The 22796-nt window shown below is 46.7% G+C and overlaps 1 protein-coding gene across 1 annotated transcript in view; it reads right to left on the minus strand.

The window, feature by feature from the left end:
- FGF2 (fibroblast growth factor 2) overlaps window positions 1-16373 on the minus strand; it is a 42273-nt gene extending 25900 nt beyond the window's left edge. Inside the window, exon 1 of the mRNA XM_066233711.1 lies at window positions 15821-16373. Coding sequence (XP_066089808.1) covers window positions 15821-15998 — 178 coding nt within the window. The 5' untranslated portion in view covers window positions 15999-16373. The remainder of the gene's footprint in view (window positions 1-15820) is intronic.
- Between the last annotated feature and the right edge of the window lie 6423 nt (window positions 16374-22796).

Here is a 22796-nt window from a genome sequence, read left to right on the forward strand (position 1 = left end):
TATCAACCGGGTGTCAGGGAGATGAGATCCCGGCACCAGCGCAAGAACACAGCTGCCGTGACCTCCAGGTTAATACAGCGACGTGGGCCACCTGGACACTGTGCTTGGAAGCAGGTGGGTTGGGAGAGTCTTCCAAGAGCCCACGTGCACCCAGATCACTGAGGCTGAGCACACCCTGACCTCCCAGAAAGACCATGCCTTTTGTCATGGAAACGACTGCACCAACACCATGGGCATGAGTCGCAGAAGATGCCAGCAAACTTTCCAGTTCGTGCCTTCCCTGCGGGGGCTGTAGGTTGAACATGCCGTCTTGTCAACTGAATGGGGAGCTAGTCTTTCCATGTCCTATTTTAAAATGTTATCTGGTCCAAAAAAAAGACTGCTAGATCTAAAGAAAACACAACAGCTTTCCTTCCCAAGTTCCTCTCATGTCTTGTATGCCCAACCCCCTTACAGAAGAAACGGGTCCCCTCCCTGAGCAGTGCCACTAGCTCAGCCTCCATGTGTCCCACCTACTACCAAGGGCTTCGCAAATATCTGTTGTCAACACTGAGGATCATTCAGGAAACTGCACGCTGCCTCTCTCTCCGTTTAATACGTAATGACATACATCCTTTTATCTGACTCTGTTGATGATGACCATTTCGATTTATAAAATGTATGAATCGAACTTAAATTCTTCTGTTCTCCAACCAGCAAACACTTGGGAGGTCCGTGTGGCGAGCAGCACGGAGAACAATACAACCAGACTTATGTGGACGCATTCCCCAACGGAGCCAGGAACGCAACGGCCATGAACAAAAACCCAGGAGAGAATTCTAAAAAGTAAGAAAGTCCAGAGAAGGGGATCTAATTTCTAATCCCCTAAAACATCTGATTCCCCTTATTGAGTACCTAATTCTAAAAACACAGAGTGACAATAAGTGCTTCTCACCTTCTATCTTGCATCTGGGGCCTATTCCCTGCCACCAGGTTGCCGCTCCCCTCTGTGCTCTAAGGTAACGCATAGATGGACCTAGACTGTCTTAGTAGGGACCCTGCCTCCCCATGCTCTGACTCTGGAAGGTCAATGAGATACGGTAGTGAAAGAAACTGTTGTATCAACAGAATAGGATCGACAGATAAGGGCCCCAGGAAAACAAGCAGATCCATGCAGTAAGAACTAGAAACAGACCACAGGTTCTTGAAAAGAAATGTCTCAGTCCTGGCCAGGGAGCTCAGTTGGTTAGAGCATCGTCCTGATACACTAAGATTGGGGGTTCGATCCCCGGTCAAGGCATGCACAAAAATCAACCAATGAATGCATGACTAAGTGGATCAACAAATCAATGTTTTTCTCTCTCTCTCTCTCAAATCCAATAAATAAAAAAGAAAACGAAGAGCATCAGACAAAGTGGTGTTTAAAGGTTAAAAGGCACTATAGATGTTCATGTGAAAGATGATAAGGATGTGGATTCAAGTGGTGGCAGTGAGGGTAGAGCACCAAAGACTAAATGTCAGGGTTTCATAAAATCTTGGTGTGTGGTTAAAAAAAAAAGAAAACTGATACGGCATAATCTGGGGAGAAAGCTGACAAAATGAGAACGTCATATTTATGACCCAGCACCAGCTCCAAGTTCATCGAAGAGAACAACGACTTGCTTATTGGATTGGAAGTGGTTAGCAGATTCAAACTCACAGAGTGATGTCCACATGAAGGTTGTTTCCAGACAGTGGGGACTTGGAAACTGGGTGTGGCTGAATTATTCTAGTGGCTCTGATGAACCACACCTCTTGACAGTCAGACCTCATGTAGCCCTTCCCATAGTGACTCTAGTCTAGGTCCCTGTTGACTGAATGTGGCCAATGGGACATTAGCAAACACAATGTAGACAGTGCTTCGACCTTGGAGCTTGCACTCTAGGGACCTCTGCTCTTGAGACCCAGCCATGATGGAAAGAGGCCCAAGCTAGTCTCATGGAGGGACCACCAGGAGAAAGAGATGCTCAGGTTTCCTTTTACCCCTGTCAAGATGGCAGACAGGTATGTGGAGCCATTTAGATATTCCTCTCCTGGCCACTATTTGTCTGCAGCTGCGTGAGAACTCCCACAGTACTAGCAGAAGAACCATCCAGCCGAAATAGTCAGTCCATGGAATCAGGAGAGGTAATTACAGGGTTATGTTAGGCCATCACATTTCCAGATGTTTGTTGCATGACATTACCGAAGCCCTGGAGGACAGATGACATATAAGTCTGTCTGAGAGAGGCTCAGGAACAATACACAACAGTCCCAGCTACCAGCCATTGAAGACTCACTACCTGACAGTACTAAATACTCCACCTGTGTTATTCTGTGTTAATACTTACAACAATACAGACGCAGTAGCTATTACTAGTCAGTATCCTCACTTGCCAGATGAGGAAACTGGTACATAAAAAAATGAAGTAACGTACCCAAGATCCTGCAGCTAGAAAGGCACAGATGGGACACAAACGCAGGTCTACCTGTCACTTGCAGGAATGGGAAAGGTGGAGCCATGAGAATGACCTTAACAGAGGTGTGAAAGAAAAGAAAGGGGCTGAGGGCAGAGTTAGGGGCCGGGAAGAATGACCATTCGAGGACAGCTCTGAATTTTCCTCTCATTTCAAGAATAGCTGTCCAATACATATCAGATACGGGATCGATCATCGGCCCTATTTACAAAGCCAGCTCCTCACCTCTGACACCAGCCACATCTCCTAGAGCCACACTCAGAGTCCCCTTCTGGCTAAGGGAGGCTAGCCCCCTGAGTCTATTGCTTTAGGATAGCTGTGGCCATCACCTCAGCCAGGCCTGGCACGAAGTGCCCTTTCTTCTGGATGCATACTCTTTTTGTTGGGCCATGCTTATTTCTGATGACATCATCTGTCCCCCAAAACTCATTCTTTGACCCTTCAGCAGAATTTGATTCAAATGTCCTTAAAATTTGGCTCTTAGAAACCACCCAGCCCGGACTTTTCAGTTCAACACGAGGAAGCAGAGTCCCAGATTGGGAAAATGTGTTGCCCGTGGTCATTTGGGGACCTAGGGTCACAGATCAGCAGTTTCATCCTTCTGTCTGGGTGCTGATCTACACAGAAGCGTGTGAAGCATGTCACAATGTCATTTCCTCACTGGCCATGTCCTAAGGGGAGTAGCTGGTTGAACTAATGCTAAAATTGTGATTTGTTCCAAGCAATGAGCTGTGTGTGTGTGGGGGGGGGGGGGTTGAGGGGGGAGGGGAAAACGGGAAGAGATGAAAATACCAACGAGCAAGAGGTCTTACCTTCCCAAAGAACATCGTCTCATACTCTTTGTATTCCTTCTAATAAAAAGACAGAGTTCATTTTATAACTTATAAAGTTAAAGAAATATCATCAAAGTGCACAAGTAGTAAAGCAAACAGCTTCTGACCCCAGTATTCACACTTGCCTTCCCCCCCAAACGGAGCTTAAAATCAGTTACTGAACGTCTTTGCTTCCCTTGGGCCGTGCAAGCTCTCATTGCTTTTCTTTCGCTCCTGCTCCTCTCAAACTTTGTCAGCTCTGGAAGTGCTCCCAATTCTGGAGACAGCGCCAAGCCCCAACCTCACCCCAAGACAGTGCCAAGGCTCCCCCACCCCACCCTGAGACAGTGCCTAGCACCCCCTGCAGCTCACTCCTCAGGAGCTTGGACAGGAAAGCCTATCTCAGCAGCATCTCCTCCACATGTTCTTGAGCGTGTGTGTGCTTGTTACTCTCTCCTCCTGCTCCTCTTCTGCTTTCTGAACCCCTCCCCATCTGCTCCCCTGGCTTCTCTCTTTCTCTCTGTCTTCTCCTCCTGTAGCCAAGGCTCAATTGGAGTGAGCTGGCCCCAGGCACTGAGGATGGGCTCCATGGCGTCTGCCTCAGGCACTAAGAGCTCCCCTGCGGAGCATTGGAGCAACACCCCTGATAGGCAGAGCACTGCCCCCTAGTGGGCTTGCCAGGTGGATCCTAGTTGGGGCACATGCGGGAATCTGTCTCTGTCTGCCCTCCTCTCACTGAATAAATTAAAAAGAAAAGAAAAGAAAGACAGACTACCTACCAGAAGACGTTCTCCCCTTGCAATGGCTGCTGGTCACCATGGCACAGGCCATGGCAACCACATTGGGATCTGGCTGATTTCTCTAGATGACCCTTTTCAACTGGGGCCAGACCTCTCCCCACTGGCTTAATGGCATCCACAACCACTGCTCTCCTGCTGCCAGAGTAGTCTCTCCTCCTTCAGGGTCCCTACCCTCTCTCCCTCTTTGGTGGTGCCATCCACGGGTGGGTCACTGTCACTCACTGCTGACTTTGGAATCTCGCCTTGACACCTCGTCACCGTCTGAAAAACTTGGCCGTTCAATTAGAAGACCCACCAACAACCTGGCCTCAGAGTTTCTTGGCTTCCCCGACCCCGTGACCTGCGTGGCCCACACTCATAGCCGTATCATCTTCCAGAGCTGTTCCCCTTAAGCACCAATGCAATGCACCCTCAGGACCCCTAGCTGGCTCCTCAGCCTCGTGACCCCACCGAGGCCGACACCACCATTTATCCAGCGGCCCTGAGCCTCTGAGTCGCCCCGTCCTCATTAGCCAACACTCAGGGCCATCAGCCACATCTCCCGCCTGTCCATTCCAGCACATCTGAAGCCGAGCCCCACAGCGCCCCCTGGCTTCTCCACTCCCACACGGGCACTGCAGGACAGACACAGGGGAATGCCCCTGGAAATGACAGGGTCCTCCAGACAGGTGCTGTTAGGGAGCGGGTGTCCATGCCCTCCCAGGGGCCCCCAGCAAGTACTCGGCCACGGTGGATACTTCCCAGGTCTCTCCACTCCACCCCCCCCCCAGCAGCCACGGAAAGCAACCCCACACGCCCCAGGCTCTCCAGCCCACAGCCCACCCCCACCCCCTAGTACTTCAAAGGAAAACCTCATCTCACAGCCCTCAAGTCCCTCCGTGCTTCCAAACCAAAAGGCGTGTCCACACACACTGTGCTAACCACGCGGGCGCACACCACTCAGCACAATACATTCATCTGCCCTTATATTTACTTATTTGTTTTTTTTTACAGCAACCAAGTCACCAGTTTGTCATCTGGTGCCATTTTGCTACACATTGGTAGACTGAAATCTGCGTACTGGGTGGTATTTTGGTATGGCTGGTAGCTTCCCAGTGGGGAGGCACCCTGCCCTCGAGGACATAAAAGTCAAGGACAAGCCCAGTCAGGAGACCTAAGTGTCCAGGAAGCAGGTAGAGGACATCTGTGGTGCAGAGAAGAACCCCATTTGTGGCCCCACTCTAACCCCACTTTCTCACACCCCAGCTCATTCCCAGTGGCGCCCACCATGGCTCCAGAAGAGCAAGCTGGCATCGGCCAGCCACCTTCCCATCCTCCTGTCCCTAGGTCATGTGGGAGGCTCGGACAGCTCACAGCTGAAGGACAGGCGGTTGTGCCGAGAGCTCTGCTGCTGCTGAGTGACATTTTCCTCCACCAGGAAAGAGGACGACGCTTTGACAGAAGCATAAGACATTCTAATCACAGACCAGAATGCGACTTCACCAAATAAAACCAGCCTGTTTGACATCATCAGATGCCAGCATCCTTGGCATCAGGCTCAGGGGGCCTCTGGGGCAGACAGCAGCTGGCGGAGACCAGGGGCAATGGTGACCGCTGCCAGGGCCACCAGCAGACTGCAGCTGACATGTCTCCAGGTGAGAGCAGCCCTGGAATCTTGGTGGGGGTCATTTCTGTTTTGTTTGTTTAATCTAACAATGCCCTTTCTTCTGGAATAGGGCGATTATCCTTGTTTTCAGAAACCCTAAAGAAGCAAAACTAACCCACACACAATAGGGGAAGAACAAGAACCAAAAGAAAGAAACTAATGAAGACCAGTGTGGAGGAGGTGCCTCAAAACACTAAACACAAAATGGCAATAGGATCCAGCAATTCCACCTCTGGGTATTTATCCAAAGGGAATAAAATTACTATCGCAAAAAGACACCCACACCTGTATGTTCATGGCAGCATTATCCACAATAGCCAAGGCATGGAAACAACCCCAGTGTCTGTCAATAGACAAATGGATAAAGAAGACATGATATATGCATACAATGGAATATTATTCAACCATAAAAATAATCCTGGCCCTGGCTGGTTGGCTCAGCAGTAGAGCTTCGGCCCAGCAGGTGGAAGTCCCGGTTCAATTCCCAGCCAGGGCACACAGGAGAAGTGCCCATCTGCTTCTCCACCCTCCCCCTCTCCTTCCTCTCTGTCTCTCTCTTCCCCTCCCGCAGCCAAGGCTCCATTGGAGCAAAGTTGGCCCGGGCGCTGAGGATGGCTCTATGCCCTCTGCCTCAGGCACTAGAATGGCTCCAATTGCAGCAGAGCAATGCCCCAAATAGGCAGAGCATTGCCCCCTGGTGGGCATGCCTGGTGGATCCTGGTTGGGCGCATGCGGGAGTCTGTCTGTCTGCCTCCCCCCAGCTTCTCACTTCAGAAAAATACAAAAAAAAATCTGACATTGGAGACAACATGAATGAACCCTGAATGAACTCTTTAGAGACAGGGCCTTTAAAGAGACAGGGCCTCTAAAAAGGTGATTAAGTCAAAATGGGGCCATTAGGGTGGGTCCTAACCCTATGTGATCGGTGTCCTTACAAGAATAGAAACTGTGTCTGTCTATAGATGGATGGCTCTGTGAAGAGGAGCAAGATGGTGGCCATCTGCCAGCCAAGGGTAGAGTCTTCAGAAGGAACCTATCTGCTGACACCTTCGTCTTGGACTTCCAACCTCCAGAGCTGTGAGAAAACACATTTCTGTTGGAGTCACGCAGCCCATAGGATTTTGTTACAGCAGCTGTAGCTAACTCATACCTATGGGGTTGGTCACAGGCAGCTGCCACAGTCAAGACAGAACAGAACAGAGCAGCTGCGGCCAGAGTGCCGAGGCTGCGTGTGGGAAAGACACTGGAACCAGCAGGAGGAAGGGCTGGGAGGACGAGGAAAATGAAGACTAGGAATTTCCTCCATGATGGCACCGGCTGGCAAGAAAGACAAAGATACTACCTGTTGTCAATGAAAGGGGACACGTGATTTCAAGGAAAGAGGAATTTCAGTCTAGACGTGTTTCTGTATGTGTCTAAATGCTCTCTTGCCATCTCTTTGTCTATCTTGGTCTTCCTCACATAGCTGAAACTCAAAAATCACTGGCTGACCGACCATCTCTCTTGATGAAGATTAAAATAAAATAGGTCTGAGTATATCTGCTTTTGGAGGGTTTGTTTTGAATCTTGGAAAGAAAATTGCAAAGCCTCTGAGACTGCTTAAATTATTTTTAAAAACCACTATTTCTGTTTACATGTCTGCTACCCTGTCCTTCTAGAATTCCGGCCATGAACCTGTATTCTAAACTTTAAGAAGTCTGGGATGCACAATTCCTTACCTGCTGTCCCAGACCAAGATCGTGTTTTGAAAAGCCTCTAGCAAAAATTGTACCCTCATCAGTAAGATGAGGAAAATGATACTTGCTTCATAGGTTTGTACTTAAGATTAAACATATTATTTGTAAAGCTGACATACAGCATGTTTTCAAAAATGTCATTTATTCATTCATTCATTTACTCAGTAAAGACTGAAGTCCTAGGAATACAAAGGTAAAAGCCAATAAACTGGCCCTTCCCCTACTGCAAGGGACAGGGACTTTGCTAGTCACTATAGCAATCTCCTCAGGTGTCCGGCAAAGGCTGGACAGAAGCCATGACTACTTCATGGTTTTAATAACCACTGCCATTCCAAAATGATCTATGCCCAATCCTGTAACTGCTGAAGGTGTTGCTATAATCCATTATTGTTCAACCAACACCTGCTGTGTAACGTCTTCTGTGCAGATTAGAGTCCTCTATGAAACTGATTAGCAAGATTGTCTTCTCATTTGCATTACAGGCCCACTAGCAAATTACTGAGTTTAGAGTAATATATAAATGTAAGTAGGTAAGAACTTCTAAAACTTAGAAACACGCTCAAAATAGAGTATTTCTTTTCACATAATCCTTTTGACAAATGTCTTACCCCCAAGATGGTAAGGCAATAATAAGGTTAATCAACCTTATATTTAAAGATTAAATTTCACTCAGAGAAAGGCTCTCCAAACTTTTGTTTCTAGTAAGATTAGCCCTGGCCGAACAGCTCGGTTGGTTAGGGCATTATCCCAAAGCACAGAGGTTGCCGGTTTGATCCCAAACAGGACACACATAGGAACAGATCAATATTGCTTTCTCTCTCTCTCCCCCCCCCACTTGTCCTTTTCCTTTCTCTAAAATCAATAAAATAAACATTAAAAAAAATTAAAAGTAACAAAGGAGGATCTACCATGCAATATGCAAGATTATCCCATCCCAGAATCAGAATTTCCAGGGCAAAAGGGACCTTCTTCTCTTGTATCCCCATCTATCCAATTCACACTGTCATACCGCCAGCGCATAAATGACACTCCCTCCAGCACACATGTGTGTGTGTGGGTGCGCGTGCTTCAAAGGAACCAAGGCTAGAAAGAACTACAAGGAGAAAAGTCAAATGACATGGGAGAATAAAAAAACATCTAGATAAGGAAGTAACAAAATTTATATATATATATATATATATATATATATATATATATATATATGATGTACAGCAGGTGTTAAATGAAAAGATATTACTATTAGGCAGTAGAGAAATTAATTTCATTTCTGGTTCAAAACACAGACTGTTCAGCAAGTGATACATTCCAAAAAGTGATTTTTTAAATGGAGGTATTATTTGACTCTGTTCCTCTCTTCCTCTCCTATTTATGTAATGACCACCAAAAAACCTACAGATTATTTTTTATTTGCAAAATGATTCAGCTTGGAGGGGAGTCACTCAGCGATGTCTCCCTCCCACCCCGGCAGACATCACATCACAAAGACTGTGACTCACGTTGTCACACAATGCCTGTCCTTTTACGAGTTTTCAGATTGTTGCAATGAATACCGGCCGGCTCACAGATCTGAATGAATTTTAGGATGAAATGATCTGTGCCATTTCCTCACAGCCAAAGAGGACACTGACAATGGCCCTAGACAGTTCTTACTCCTAATTTGTCAAATGAGTCACCAGTTTGAGACTTGGGGTGGGAGGGGGGTGAGAAGAGATTTCTGGATTAACATGTTAGATTCAAGTATGAATTTTTAGATCATCAATCCTGAATTAGAGGATTATGGCTGGTTCTGGAATCTGCTAGAAATATCAATGTTATTCAATAGCTGAGAAGAAAACCTTCCACAATGAAAAAGTAATCCTGGAGAAGGGACTTAAAGTGAATGTCACATTCAATATAACCATTTTGCATGCCTCATCCTGAAGTAGTTGTGCTTGTTGTTTACCAGCTCTAGCTCCTCGGACAAACAGAGGTGGAACCTGTGCTGAGGCCTCTGCCTGGTCCTTCATTCGGCCATGGAGGCAAGGGACTCCTGGGACAAGTAATTTGGTCTCAGACCCTAGGAGCTGAATACAGGACGACTAGGTAATGTTGTTTGAATTTCTTTTCTTTTTTTTAAAGAAAATCCTTACCAACTAGGAACATCCAATAGAATACAGGGATATGAAATTAGAACACATGAAGCTCTTAGAATTTTTAGAGGTTACGCAGGAAAGGAAAGACAGGCATAGGAAGACGTGAAAAAAATGGGCCCGACATACAGTCAGACTGGCATGGGGTCAGAGGCGTGAGAATCCAAAGGGGAAAAGCAGAGGACGCTGCAGGTGGCGAGTGCAGGACTCCAGGGTCCCAGCCACAGAGACAGAGTGAATGCACGCACACCTGAGGAACCTGACATCGCACAGGACGTCACCAACTCTTAAATGCTTTCTGAAGAGAATGAAATTCCTCGTCAGGGTTTCAGACTATCTGAAAAACAATTCATCTTTCGATAGATCAGCCTCAGAGATGCTAAGAGCCAGCCTCTGAGGTTTCCAAACATTTTGCAAGTGTAACTTTGTTACATGTATTATCATCTTCATTAAGACTGACCAAGGGTCTCAGTTACGTGCTGCTACACCAGGAGAGCGAGAGACCCCCCACCAAGCTGTATGCACACAGCATGGCCCATGAGTAGTGACTCCGCAGGAAGGTTCACACAGAACATGTCCATCCTCTGCTAACATTTTAGAGAGGCCTCCCCAAACAAATGGCACACGGCTTTTATGATGTTATATATATGGAAGAGTCATGGTTCACACCTTAAGGTTCCAGCATTTTCTTGAAGTACCTCCATTATGAACAGAGAAAAATCTACTCACAGAATCTAGCCAGATCATGACTACTCTATCCAAAGCCCTTTAAACAAACCTACTTCCTCCTGGGCTAACTTGAGTTATTGTTTATAAATTTTAATTATAAAATAAATGTATAGGCTTCACTATAAATTAAACCAGGAAGATGCCTTTCAATGGTTTAATTATACCTGGAACATAAGACTTCATATCCACATATCCTCTTCATTTTTTGGTCTCGTCTCCACCGTATCTTGAAAATCTGAAAACCTTTTATTTTTAGAATTCGATGGGACAATTCAAGTTAGAGGGTAAGTTAATATGAGGAAGGAAGTAGCCCTTTGAAAATACAAACACACACACACACACACACACACACACCTGCTGGATTTCTGTAAATGAATGAGTAAGCATTGAGGATACACTGATCAACTCAAAAGTCACCCTATGCAAGAAGAGTGACAGATGGGATCAGACACAAATTAAACACTGAATGTTGGCTATCTGTCGCCTCCTAGGCCCTTCAAATTCCCTCAGACTAAAAATATCCCTTAGGCAGTTAGAAGGGACCAGTTTTGGCTTCTAAGAACTGTGGTCCATGGCTCAGAGGGCAGAGGTTCCCCGGTAGTCACCACGTTTTGGCCCTCACCTACGTTCCTGCGGCTGTAAATAGCCTGGATTTGAGGGGGAGTTTGAGAGCAAAAGTGAAGGCAGGAGCCAGCCTGACAACAGATACAACAAGCTGGGAATCAAGAGGCCACAGCTGCATTTCCCAGCGACACAACCAAAGTTCTACACTGACAACTGCTATTCTGAACTATCTTCCAAACGACCAAGCGTTAACTATTAGGGGCACTGACGACATATAAGATCAGTGCCAGACCAGATCCTTGATTTCAGAGTGCAGAAAACGACAAACTCAACAGCAAAACAAGAGACAGTTGTTTGGATCCAACAGAACGTGGTAATGAGTTTCAGGTTTGCGCCTGAATGCACTTGCCGGCTGGCTCCCCCTTCCTCCCGGGCCAGCCTTCCGAACAGTACCTGTGTGCTCCAGGACACGGGGGCCCACACGGGGGTGGGCAGGAAAGCAGCACACACGGCGACCGGGGAGGCACGCAGAGGCCACGGTACACTTCCAACGTAGTCACGGCCTCTTCCAACATCGCCCATGGTGCTGTCCGAGAACTAACACGGAGGTGAATAAAGTCCACTGTACTATTATAACATACCAAGGACGGTTCTTGTTTTGGTTTATTACATCTGCAACATTTTATTTTTGAATTGAACTTATAAGTCACAAATCAAAATGAGACTACTTAGAGGCCAGCCGTTACACCATTGTCAAAATCTAGTTACGTAACAGCCACTTTATAAACACAGCAGAAACCCGCAGGGCCTGTCACAAGGGGACACTGCTTTTTCTAGGCTGAAGTCACTTGGCAGCCCCCTCATCGATCAAGGCTCCCAAGGTGGGATAATAACTATGACTCATGAATTGTCCCTTCCCGGCTGCACCGATGACATGACTTCCCCTATTAAATGAGCTATCAGATTCTTACTTCATTTGTTTACTGCACACAAATAGCATCACAGTAAATACCGTGATTATTAAGGCAAATAAGAGGGATCCACTTGCCAGATATGACCCAAGAAAATGGGGGAAGAGAATCTAGCGCCATTAATTCAACAATTCCATTTACAAAAAGGCAGAGAAGGAGAGACGGCTCCATCCACTACCCCAGGGACAGGACCAGAGGGAGCCTGCGGAGTAGGGAGAGGGTTAGCTGTGTCAGTACCCAGAAACGGAGGGCCCCACAAAGGGGGCCCCAGAGGGAGGGAGCTCCAACAGAACAGCAGAGATCAATGAGGCTGGAGGGGGGGTGGTCAGGGACAGCAGCCAGGGGCCAGGTGGGCAGGAAGCCTGGTCAGAGGCCCGAAGAGGAAATTGGCAGTAAATGTCAATACCCTTCCTATAAAATGGGACCGGTGAACCTGAAGGTCTAAAGTCACCCGCTGCCCGTCGTCACAAGGCCATGTTTGTATGGTGGGGGCCGCACGGAGAATGTACCAGGGCACAAGAAAGTCCACGGGAGCGGGGAGGGGGGCGCAGGGGCCTCTCCTGGTCCCAGCATCCTGTTAGGCCAGGAGGCAGAGGAAGGAGTGTGGCAGTCACCTCCTGGGGGAAGCCCAAGGGTGGACCCAACACTTTCAGTACCTTCCTTTTCCCTCGGTTAGTGCATCTGGAACATGTTTAATGCTGAAATGTAGATAACTGGCACACCCTCGCCAGACTCCACCGCAGGCTGTACTGCTTAGTGTAAACGATCTCTCTTCTGAGTGTCTTCCCAGGGCTCACTGCTGCAGAGAACACTTCACCGTGCTCATCGCCATGGACAGCTGCAAGAGGCCCATGGGAATGGCCAGGATGCCTGGGGGAGGGCAGTGCGGGCGTGTGGCCCCCCCACCGGAGAAGCTGTCACAGCTTGTTCCATCAAGACCCTCCCGTCAGAGGGAGGTTCTCCGAGGAGGACCGGAAGGAAGGGCATGAGTAGGGGCACTTGCAAGTGAAACAACTCAGGCAAACGCCCGGTATGGAGGAGCTGCAGCCACATTGAGAAGCTGGAAAGGCTGGGTTCAGTCACCTCCCACCTCCCCCTTCCTGTCTGCCTCCGTTTCCCCCACCCTGTCTCCCCTTCACTACCTGAACCGCATCCTCCACACCTCACCAGCACCTCCCAGGTAAGTCAGCCCTCAAAGCATCCCTCCAAAATCCCGGACCTCCTGGTCAGCTTCTGGGGAAGAAATTGCATCACAACTTAAGTCACACTGAACGTTAAAATCTGATCAGGGCTGAACCCCTCCTTTCAGAGGTAGCCCGCATTTTTTAGAAAACATAGGGACAGAGAAGATGTTAACACCAAAGGAATCAACCTCCAGTGACAAATTTCCAGGTCAGGTGGATAAAAAAGTTTGGGGACAGGAGCCATTCATGGGTTTTCCAACTTTTCAAACAGGTCTAGATATCTGGACATCTGTCCGTGTGTGCTGGTCCGCTGCATTTGTTATGGGGAGTGGGGGACCCTGGTCCACACAGTTTCCTTACATCCTTCCCATCAGTCTCCTTCTGGTTTGGTCAACTATTGGCACGTCTTTGGCATGGCAGCAAAATGTACTATACTTAAATGTACATCCATGTTGGGCTACACAAAGTGGCTTAAATGAGTCATTTTTAGGTTTGTGTTCTTGTCAACTGCCTAATAAAAGGTGATTTAAAAATATAATCAGTTCTCTCCACACATCTGGATGAGTCCTCTACTTTGACCGTTTCTCTTTAGCTAGTTAGCGGGTTGGCACTATTCACATTAGGGTCAGAGGACATTTTGCTGGGGCACAGGGAGGTGTCCCATGCACTGTCCATATTCCCGGCCCCGCCTGTGAGGTGTCAGCAGCACCCTTCAGGGTATGACGACCAAAAATACCTCCAAGTACTGCCACATGTTCCCTGGGGAGCAAAATCGTCCCCATTTGAGAACCACTGAGTTGAAATAAGGTTACAAAAATGACAGCCCAACCCCCCGTGGGGAAGACAAGTTGACAGCAGTTTTACCAGGGTGGTAATGTGGTACATATGCAACTCAGATATCCTCACTCATGAGCCCCAGCAGTGCTGTTGGGACAGAAACAGAGTATCCAAGGCTTCAAAGAAAATAATGGATTCAGCAATAAATCAAGTGTCTGAAGGAACACCTAATCTGGAGGAGAGTTCTTATGTCTTCTAGTCAGAGAACAGGCTCCTTTTTCTTTTTTTCTTTTTTTCTTTTTTTTTTAATGAACAGTTTGTGCTACTGGGAAATAATGAAACTGACTGCAACTTACATGTACCTTGTCCTCACCAGCTGAGCCAGCCCAGCAGACCACTGTGGAACAGGCTTCAAACACACGTTACCGAAACAGAGAAAGGGAACTAACCCACATACTGGCTTAAAAGCATCTTTTCAGTTGGATTGGATAATGTAAGTGGCTGATAAATTTTTTTTTAATAATGGCAGGCCTGGAAAAACAACAACAACAAAACTTAAAGACCTGCATCTTTCCCTTGCTGCTACTTTGGAATTTATCAAGACCCAACTACTATAAAAGCGCCTGTCCCACCCAGTCTTTCCTTGGTCAACTCAGGTTTGGTTGCATGGCTGCCTCCTTCCAGAGGGAGGGATATTCATTAGCTTCCTAAGATAAAGACGTTATGTGCCTACCTTTTCTTAGGTAAATCAGTCTCTACCTGAAGCCCCATAAAGGAAGAGACCCCGGAAAGCACAGCTTTTAACAGGTGTTTTACCTACACCTAGAGGATTACAGTTAAAATATCTCCTGGTCTGGTTTCTCTCACTTCAGGTAGCAACAGTGGTGCTAATCTGCCCATTTCATGCCGTTTTCTCCCCTCTGCTCCAGTGCTATGGGAATGCATACCAGGTGGGCATCACCTGTGAACTCCTCAGAAACGCAAAGGATCACCTGTGAACTCCTCAGAAATGCAAAGGCCCCCTCCAGACAAGGACTCCTCGATTGACTCCGGGAGTCCGGGTACAGCAAGGTGTTACAGCAAACCCTCCAGGGGGGTCCTGTGCAGCCTCGCCTGACGAAACAGTGGTCCTGGCAAGGTTATTTCCATAATCCTTAACAGATTCTCTTTACAAAACCCCAAAGTGCAGACTGGCAAACGGAGCCCTCTACGCCTTCAAATAAATTCTCCTTTGCCCCTCGCCCCGGGTGCAAGCTAGGTGTTCTGCCGCTTCAGGGAGGGGACAGGACTCAAGGTCCCAAAGCTGATCAGTGCAAGTGGAAGACACAAGTTTTTCTCACTATTGAAACAAAGGTCTGTCGCATTTTATTAATAAAGTCCTTTTTTTTTTTCTTTTTCAGCTTTCAGCAATTGGGGGGATGGGGGAATGGATGGGTGACAGCTGCGAGTCAGCTGCTGGGGTCCCACCGATTGGGAATTTAAGGGCGCCACTCGGAAAGGTGTTCTTCCAACAAAGAAAGTCTAATCCCTCCGCGTCCATTTCCCTCAGTTCGCGCGTGTGACAGAGAAAGGGTCGGGTCTAGGGGACGAGGGGACACACCTCTCCTCCCTGCTTGGCGTCCCCTATGCGACAGGTTTTCCGCGCAAAGGGAGCCGGCCGCGCGCCCTACGGATCTGCGCCCAGGGATCGGGTTTATGGGGAAACTGGCACCTCCAAAGCCGGGGGGGGGGGCAGCGCAGCCCCGGAGAGGAGGCAGACGGAGAACCTAAAACCGCTGGGGGCCGCGCGGAAAGAAATCGCAGTCCCGGTGGGTCCGAAAGAGCGCGGAGGCTGGAACTGAGCGAAGGGGGAGCCCCAGAAGATGGAAGTGGGGGTTGGGGTGGAGGGGGGACTCCCCAGGAGATGGAGGTGGGATGGAGGGGGGACGCCCCAGGAGATGGAGGTGGGATGGAGGGGGCGGAGGCTGCAATGGAGCAAAGCGGGAGCCCCAGAACTCACTGTGCGGGTCGCTCTTCTCCCGGACGCCGTCCACTCGGCCGTCGGGTTGGATGCGCAGGAAGAAGCCCCCGTTTTTGCAGTAGAGCCGCTTGGGGTCCTTGAAGTGGCCGGGCGGGAAGGCGCCGCTGCCGCCGTCGTCCGGCAGGGCTGGCAGCGTGGTGATGCTCCCGGCGGCCATGGCCCCCCCGGGGCCCTGCCGAGGTCCCCGAGCCGCTGACACTGCGCGGGGCGCCGCCGTCCCCCGGCCCCGGCCCCGGCCCCCGAGGCGCTCCGAGCTGCGGCCCCGGCCCCGGCCCCCCAGCCTTCCACTCGGCGGCGCGCCGCCACGCCCGTGGGTCCCCAGCCTCGCGCCGCTCGGCCCTGCCCTCTCCGCCGGCCCTGGCGCGCGGGGAGCCAAGCGGCGCGGGCGCGGGGGCTCAGGGCTCGGATTCTCCGCGGCCGCCACTCTCGGGAGGGCCGCCTCCCCGCTCAGCAGCGCCTGGGACCCAGTGACAGCCGTGGGCACCGCGGCCGCCGATCTGGCACTGCGGGGCCGCCGCGTCACATCTTCTACATCTCCACCCCCGACACCCACCCTCTGCGCGCCGCTCCCCGCCCTCCCCGCGCGGCGCGCCGCCCCTCCCGGCTCGGGCTCCCGGGTGGCTCGGGCCTCAGCACGCACGCGCGCGAGGTCGGTCCGGGGGGGCCCGAGCGCGCCGGGGCCCCACCCGGCCCAACCCGACCCAATCCCGCTCGGCTCACGCCATCGAACCTCGTTTGGTCTCTCTCCGCACTGCTGCTCAGCCAGTCGTGACTCAACCTTGAAACCCTTAAGTACAACTTACTCCCCCATTCTTTTTCCGGGCCAGCGTGCCCATCCCCAAGGAGTAGTGGAATCAGAAATGGGGGTGCAGGTCCTGTGTTGGAACATGCTTTGAATGCCTCAGCACTAAGAGAGACGGGAGGTACAGCGCGAGACACAAACTTAAAGTTGAAGGCACAGGCTGAAGTCATTTACCAACAAGAGGAAGGAGGCCAGAAGAGGGGAACGGGTTGGGTTACCCATAGAAAGCTTTTCTTCTACTAAGCTAACTTGAATGAGTCAACGTGGGAAGACAAAGGTGGGCTTCGAATCCTCACCGTGATAGACGTGTGTTCATGTCTTACTCCTAAACTGACACTAACCCGAGCTAAACATTTAGTCTTGTGAAAATCCCAAACTGCAGAATTGAAGTTAGTTGCACTTGGGTGGTTTTTTGATAGAATATGACAAGCAGGACAGGTTAGGAAAATATCCGTCCCTAAAACTTCACATACTGAGTGCCCATCACGTGCAAAGCGTTTCGTAAGTGCAGGAGGGAATGCCCAGTGAGGTGGGCTCTCTGGTACCTGAGGGAGACCCGTGGTGCCATGAACAACACAAATACCAAATGTTTAGCAAATTAATGCCACTCCTTCAGAAATTCCTCCAAAAAATATTTTTAAGATAGAAAAGGAAGTAACACTTCCTAACTCATTTGTACTAAGTTAGGAAAAGCCAAAGACATCCTCAAAATACAAACCTATAGAAACTGACAGACCAATATCCCTTGTGAATATAGATGCGAAAATCCTCAACAAATTACTGAACAGACTCTAGCAACATTCTAAGTGAGAGTTATTCCAGAAATATAAGTTTGGTTAAACGTGAAAAAATCAGTCATTGTATATTACCACAATAATAATAAAATAAAGAAGATATATATTTTTAAAAACTAAGTAATCTAGGAATAGAAGAAAACTCCCTCAACTTGATGATGGTCATTTATAAAAGACCCAGAGCTAACATCATACTTAAGTGGTAAAAAATGGAAAACTTTGCTCCTAAGACCAGGAACAAAATCGGGATGTTCACTCTGACCATTTCTACCTAACATTACAGTGGAAGTTTTAGCAAGGACAGTTGGGCAAGAAATGAAATAAGAGTCTAGATCACAAAAGAAGAAGTAAATCTATCTCTATTTGCTGATGACATGGTTTTATATATAGAAAACTAAAGAACACACACACAACTAGCAGAGAAAATGAATGAGTGTAACAAGGTTGCAGGATACAAAATCAATATATTAAAATCATTTGTATTTCTTTACATTAGCAAAGAACAATTCAAAAATAAAATCAAGAAAATAATTCCACTTACAATAGCATCAAAAAGAATAAAATATTTAGGAATAAACAAAACCAAAGAAGTTCAAGACTTGTATACTGAAAACTATAAAACACTGAAAGAAATTAAAGAAGATGTGAATAAATGGGTTGGAAGACTTAATAGGTTAAGGTAGCAATCAATGCTCAAATTAGTCTACAGATTCAGTGCATTCTCTGTCAAAATTCCAACTTCTTTCTTTGAAGAAATTGACAAGCTTATCCTAAATTTGGGCATGCAAAGGACCCAGAATAGCCAGCCACAATAATCTTGACAAGAAGAACAGATTTGGAAGACTTGATTCACAAAGCTACAATGTACAAGACAGTGTGGTACTAGAATGAGGATAGACATGTAGATCAGTGAAATAGGACTGAGAGTCAAGAAATAAACTCTGACATTTATGATTAATTGATTTTCAACAAGAATGCCAAGACCATTCAATAGGAAAAGAATAATCCTTCCAATGAATGGTGCTGGGACAATTGGATATTCAGAGGAAAAAGAATGACTTTGGACTCCTTTCTCACACCATATAAAAATTAACATAGGTCATAGACTTAAAGGTAAAAGCAAATACTATTCTACTCTTGGAAGAAAAAATAGGTGTGCCTGACCATGTGGTGGCACAGTGGATAAAATATTGACCTGGGATGCTGAGGACCCAGATTCAAAACCCCGAGGTTGCCAGCTTGAGCATGGGCTCGTCTGGCTTGAGCACAAACTCACCAGCTTGAGTGCAGGGTTGCAGGCTTGAGTGTTGAATCATAGACATGACCCCATGATCACTGGTTGAGACCAAGGTCACTGGCTTGAGCAAGAGGTCACTGGCTCAGCTGGAGCTCCCTTGTCTAGGCACATATGAGAAAGCAATCAATGAACAACTAAAGTGCTGCAACTATGAGTAAATGCCTCTCATCTCTCTCCCTTCTTGTCTGTCTGTTTCTCTCTCTCTCGGTAAAAAGGAAAACATAGATGTAAATCTTAGTGACCCAATAATTGTTTTTTATATATGACACTAAAGATACAAACAACAACAAAAATATATTGTACTTCATCCAAATTAAAAACTTTTTGCCATAAAATTATACTATTAACAAAATAAAAGAACCCAGAGAATGGGAGAAAATATTTTCAGATCATTTATATAAGTCTAGTCTCCAAAATACATAAGTAACTCTTACACAATAAAAAGATAAATAACCCAATTTAAAAGTGGGCAAAGTATTTGAATAGATATTGTTTCAAAGAAGCTATAAAAATAGCCAGTAAGTACATGAAAAGATGTTCAACACAATTACTCATTAGGAAAATGTAAATCAAAACAATACTCCACACCCTTGAAGAAGGCTATAATTTTAAAAACAAAAAATAACGTGTCAGAACATAGAATAGTTGGAGCCTCCATGTTTTGCTGGCGGGAACATAAAAAGGGGTAGCTAATGTAGAAAAAGAGTCTGGTAGTCTAGCAATTCCTCAAAAAAATTAAACATACAGTCAACATATGACCTAGCAATTCCATTCCTACGTACGTATACAAAGGAAATGAAGACATATGTTCACACAAAACATTTGAATGTTCATGGCAGCATTATTCATAATAAAATGTCTAGCAACTCCCAAATGAGTAAACAAAACTCATAGTATATTCAGAGAATGGGCTATCTTGGCAATGTATAGAAAGGAAGGGCTGATATAAGCTACAACATGGAGGAACCTTAAAACACGATGCTAAGTCAATGAAGCCAAATAGAAAAGCTCACATAATGTATGGTTCCATTTATACAAAGTGTTCAGAATAGGCAAATCCGCAGAGAAAGCAGATTCGTGGTTGGCTAGGGCTGGGAGAGGAGGACGGGGAGTGACCACTAGCTAGCGGGTCTGGGCCGTCTGTCGTTTGAGTGATGAAAATGTTCTGGGATTAGATAGCGACGATGGTGGTACAACTTTGTGAATATACTGGGGGGAAAAACACACTGAATTATACACTTTAAAATGGTCAATTTTATAGTAAGTGAACTACAATTTAGAAAAAATATAAAGAAATGCATTCTAAAATCAAAACAAAATTCTTCTCCCATAAAGCGAGAGAAAAGAAAAAAACGCTATAACAAGGACGAGTTGACCTGATTCCGTGAACTGCCAGACAGAGAATACATTATTGTAGCATTTGGAAGGACAGTTTAAAAGTGTGTGTACCAAGTCTTTCAAGTTTTTAAATTACATATCACTTAACCCAATATTTTTGGCGCAAGAAATTTACTCTAAAGAAAGAAAAATCACAGATGTATATGTTTAACAACCTTGCTGTTCATTATCATGTTAATTCTAATGAGGAAAAAAGGAGAGAGGATCTAAATAATTAAAGGTGAACAAATGAATTTGAATAAATCATATTATATTCTTACAAACCAATGTGTTCCCATGTAGTCACATTGACAGTTTTGTAGGAGAATGTATAACATGGAGAAATACTTGCAAAATACCATTAATTGAAAGAAGGAGTAGACAAAATTGTATAAGAGTAGCTCGTTTGTTACATACATTCCCAGACACACATTAGAATGATGTATATTAAAATGTTAATACTCATTACTTTGGGTGGTCATGTAGAGAGCCTCTGCACCTGTATGTGTCTGGCCTACGTGCAGCCGAGAGCAGAGGAAGAGCCTTGCTTGGCCATGAATGACCCGGCAGGGTGAGGTCACTAATCAACCTGGAGGCTCAGGGTGTCCTGAGATGCTTGTAGGATAGAGTCTTACATAGTTACCACCTCCACCCCCAGCACAATGCCCTCTCGTTTAAGTATATAACATAGATGGGTCTTCTAGGCTCGGGGCCACTGTGTCTCTATCCAAGTACAGTGCCCTACCCGGCCCAAACTCTCTCTATGTCTCTGTTTTCCTTCACCCTCCACCAACCCCACTCAGGTCTGCACTTCCCCACGTGGGCCGCGGTGTGGCCAAATTGTTTTTATTTTATAAAAGTAGCCACATAAAACATCTACAGTTGTATCTTGTTTATTTAAGCTCCCTCACTCCAGTACAAGACAAGATCCCACATGTACGGAGGGAGGGATCTTCTCACCTGAACATCGCTGTATCCCTGGACCTAGTGGCACTCAACAAGGTCTGAACAACTTTTTTTTTTTTTTATGGATGCATGCATGCATTCATTTCATTTTAAAAAATAGTTTTTGAAAACCAGACTTCTTGTCTACATTATGGTCAATGATGATGGAACTCTAAATGTTAATGGTTCTTTAAATGAAACCACACTAAACCCATTTCCTCATGAAATTCCACTAAAATGCACAAGTTACTGTCCTCTAAAACCTAGTACATCAGAAACCATCCTACTGGTCCCCATGTTGCCTTCATGACTGTCACCTGTGACGCGGCAGAGATGGCCACCGCTCTGTTTACTTCTACAGAGAAGGCAAGGGTCACCGTGTTTGCCGTCCATTTCCAAGGAGCAGATTCCGGTCTCACAGAGTAATGTGCTCAGCTTTCTGCTGACTGTGTGTCCTGGATTTAAAAAAAAACAACAAATAAACAACAAACACACACAAGTTCCTGAAATAGCCAAGGCTTGATTATGTTACTCTCGGAAACTTTATTTTTAAATATATTGTTTTCCTCTAAATGGATGGCCAAGCTACAACCATCCACTGTGTTCAGGCGTCTGTGTGACTGTGTTAGCTAAGTGACTGGTCCCCTCTCATGAACTCTTTGCATTTGCCTTCCCAAGATCAACCACTAAGCTCAGAAAAATTAAAACTTCACGTGTCTTTTCTTTTTTTTTCTTTTTCTTACAGATACAGAGAGAAAGTCAGAAAGAGGGATAGACAGGAACAGACAGACAGGAAGGGAGAGAGATGAGAAGCATCAATCATTAGTTTTTCGTTGCGACACCTTAGTTGTTCATTGATTGCTTTCTCATATGTGCCTTGACCGTGGGGCTACAGCAGAGCAAGTGATCCCTTGCTCGAGCCAGCAACCTTGGGTCCAAGCTGGAGAGTTTTGCTCAAAGCAGATGAGCCTGCGCTCAAGCTGGCGACCTCAAGGTCTAGAACCTGGGTTCAACGCATCCTAGTCCAACGTTCTATCCACTGCGCCACCGCAGAATTGCAACTCATACTGATAGGCTTTCAAAAAACATACTTACTAAATGAATGAACACTATCATTTCTTTTACACGCCTCTCCTAGAGAGGAAATTCCTGGCTTGGAAGGTGTGTGCACTTCGAGTAGTGAACGCTGTCACCAGTTTGCTCTCACACCAGCCGGGGAAGAGAGCGCCCGTGTGCGCGCTCCTGCTCTCCAGGGCTGGGTATTGAACTTGAGACTGGCCATCCGAGAAATAGAGGGCGTATCTCATTCTAGGTGTCAATTGTGTTTCTTTTACTTACATGCTTTATACATATATTATTTCTATGTTTTAAAAGTTTGCTTTAGGTAAATACAATGCTTTTTATCAATAGATGTAATTTGTGAATATATATATTCTACACACTACTAGTTCTTCTTGCCCACGGTCTTTTCTCGCTGATGTTTAAGGTGTCTTCATATGTTTAGAACATTCACTTTTGACCTACAGACACAGTATGTTTGCCCGGTGTGTCACTGACCTATGGGGTTGCTCGAGCGCCAGGATCGCACTGGTGGTGAGTTCTTGCGTTAACTGTATATCATTGAGGGGTTCATCCCTGCAGCTTTTCCCAAATCAAGCGGCAGTCTGTTCCAGAGGTGGATCCGGGTTCCCATTTCTTTCAAGGTTGCTTTAAGAGGACAAGTCTTTGTCTTTTTTATTT

This window comes from Saccopteryx bilineata, chromosome 1 (assembly GCF_036850765.1).
Source record: "Saccopteryx bilineata isolate mSacBil1 chromosome 1, mSacBil1_pri_phased_curated, whole genome shotgun sequence".
Lineage (NCBI taxonomy): Eukaryota > Metazoa > Chordata > Mammalia > Chiroptera > Emballonuridae > Saccopteryx > Saccopteryx bilineata.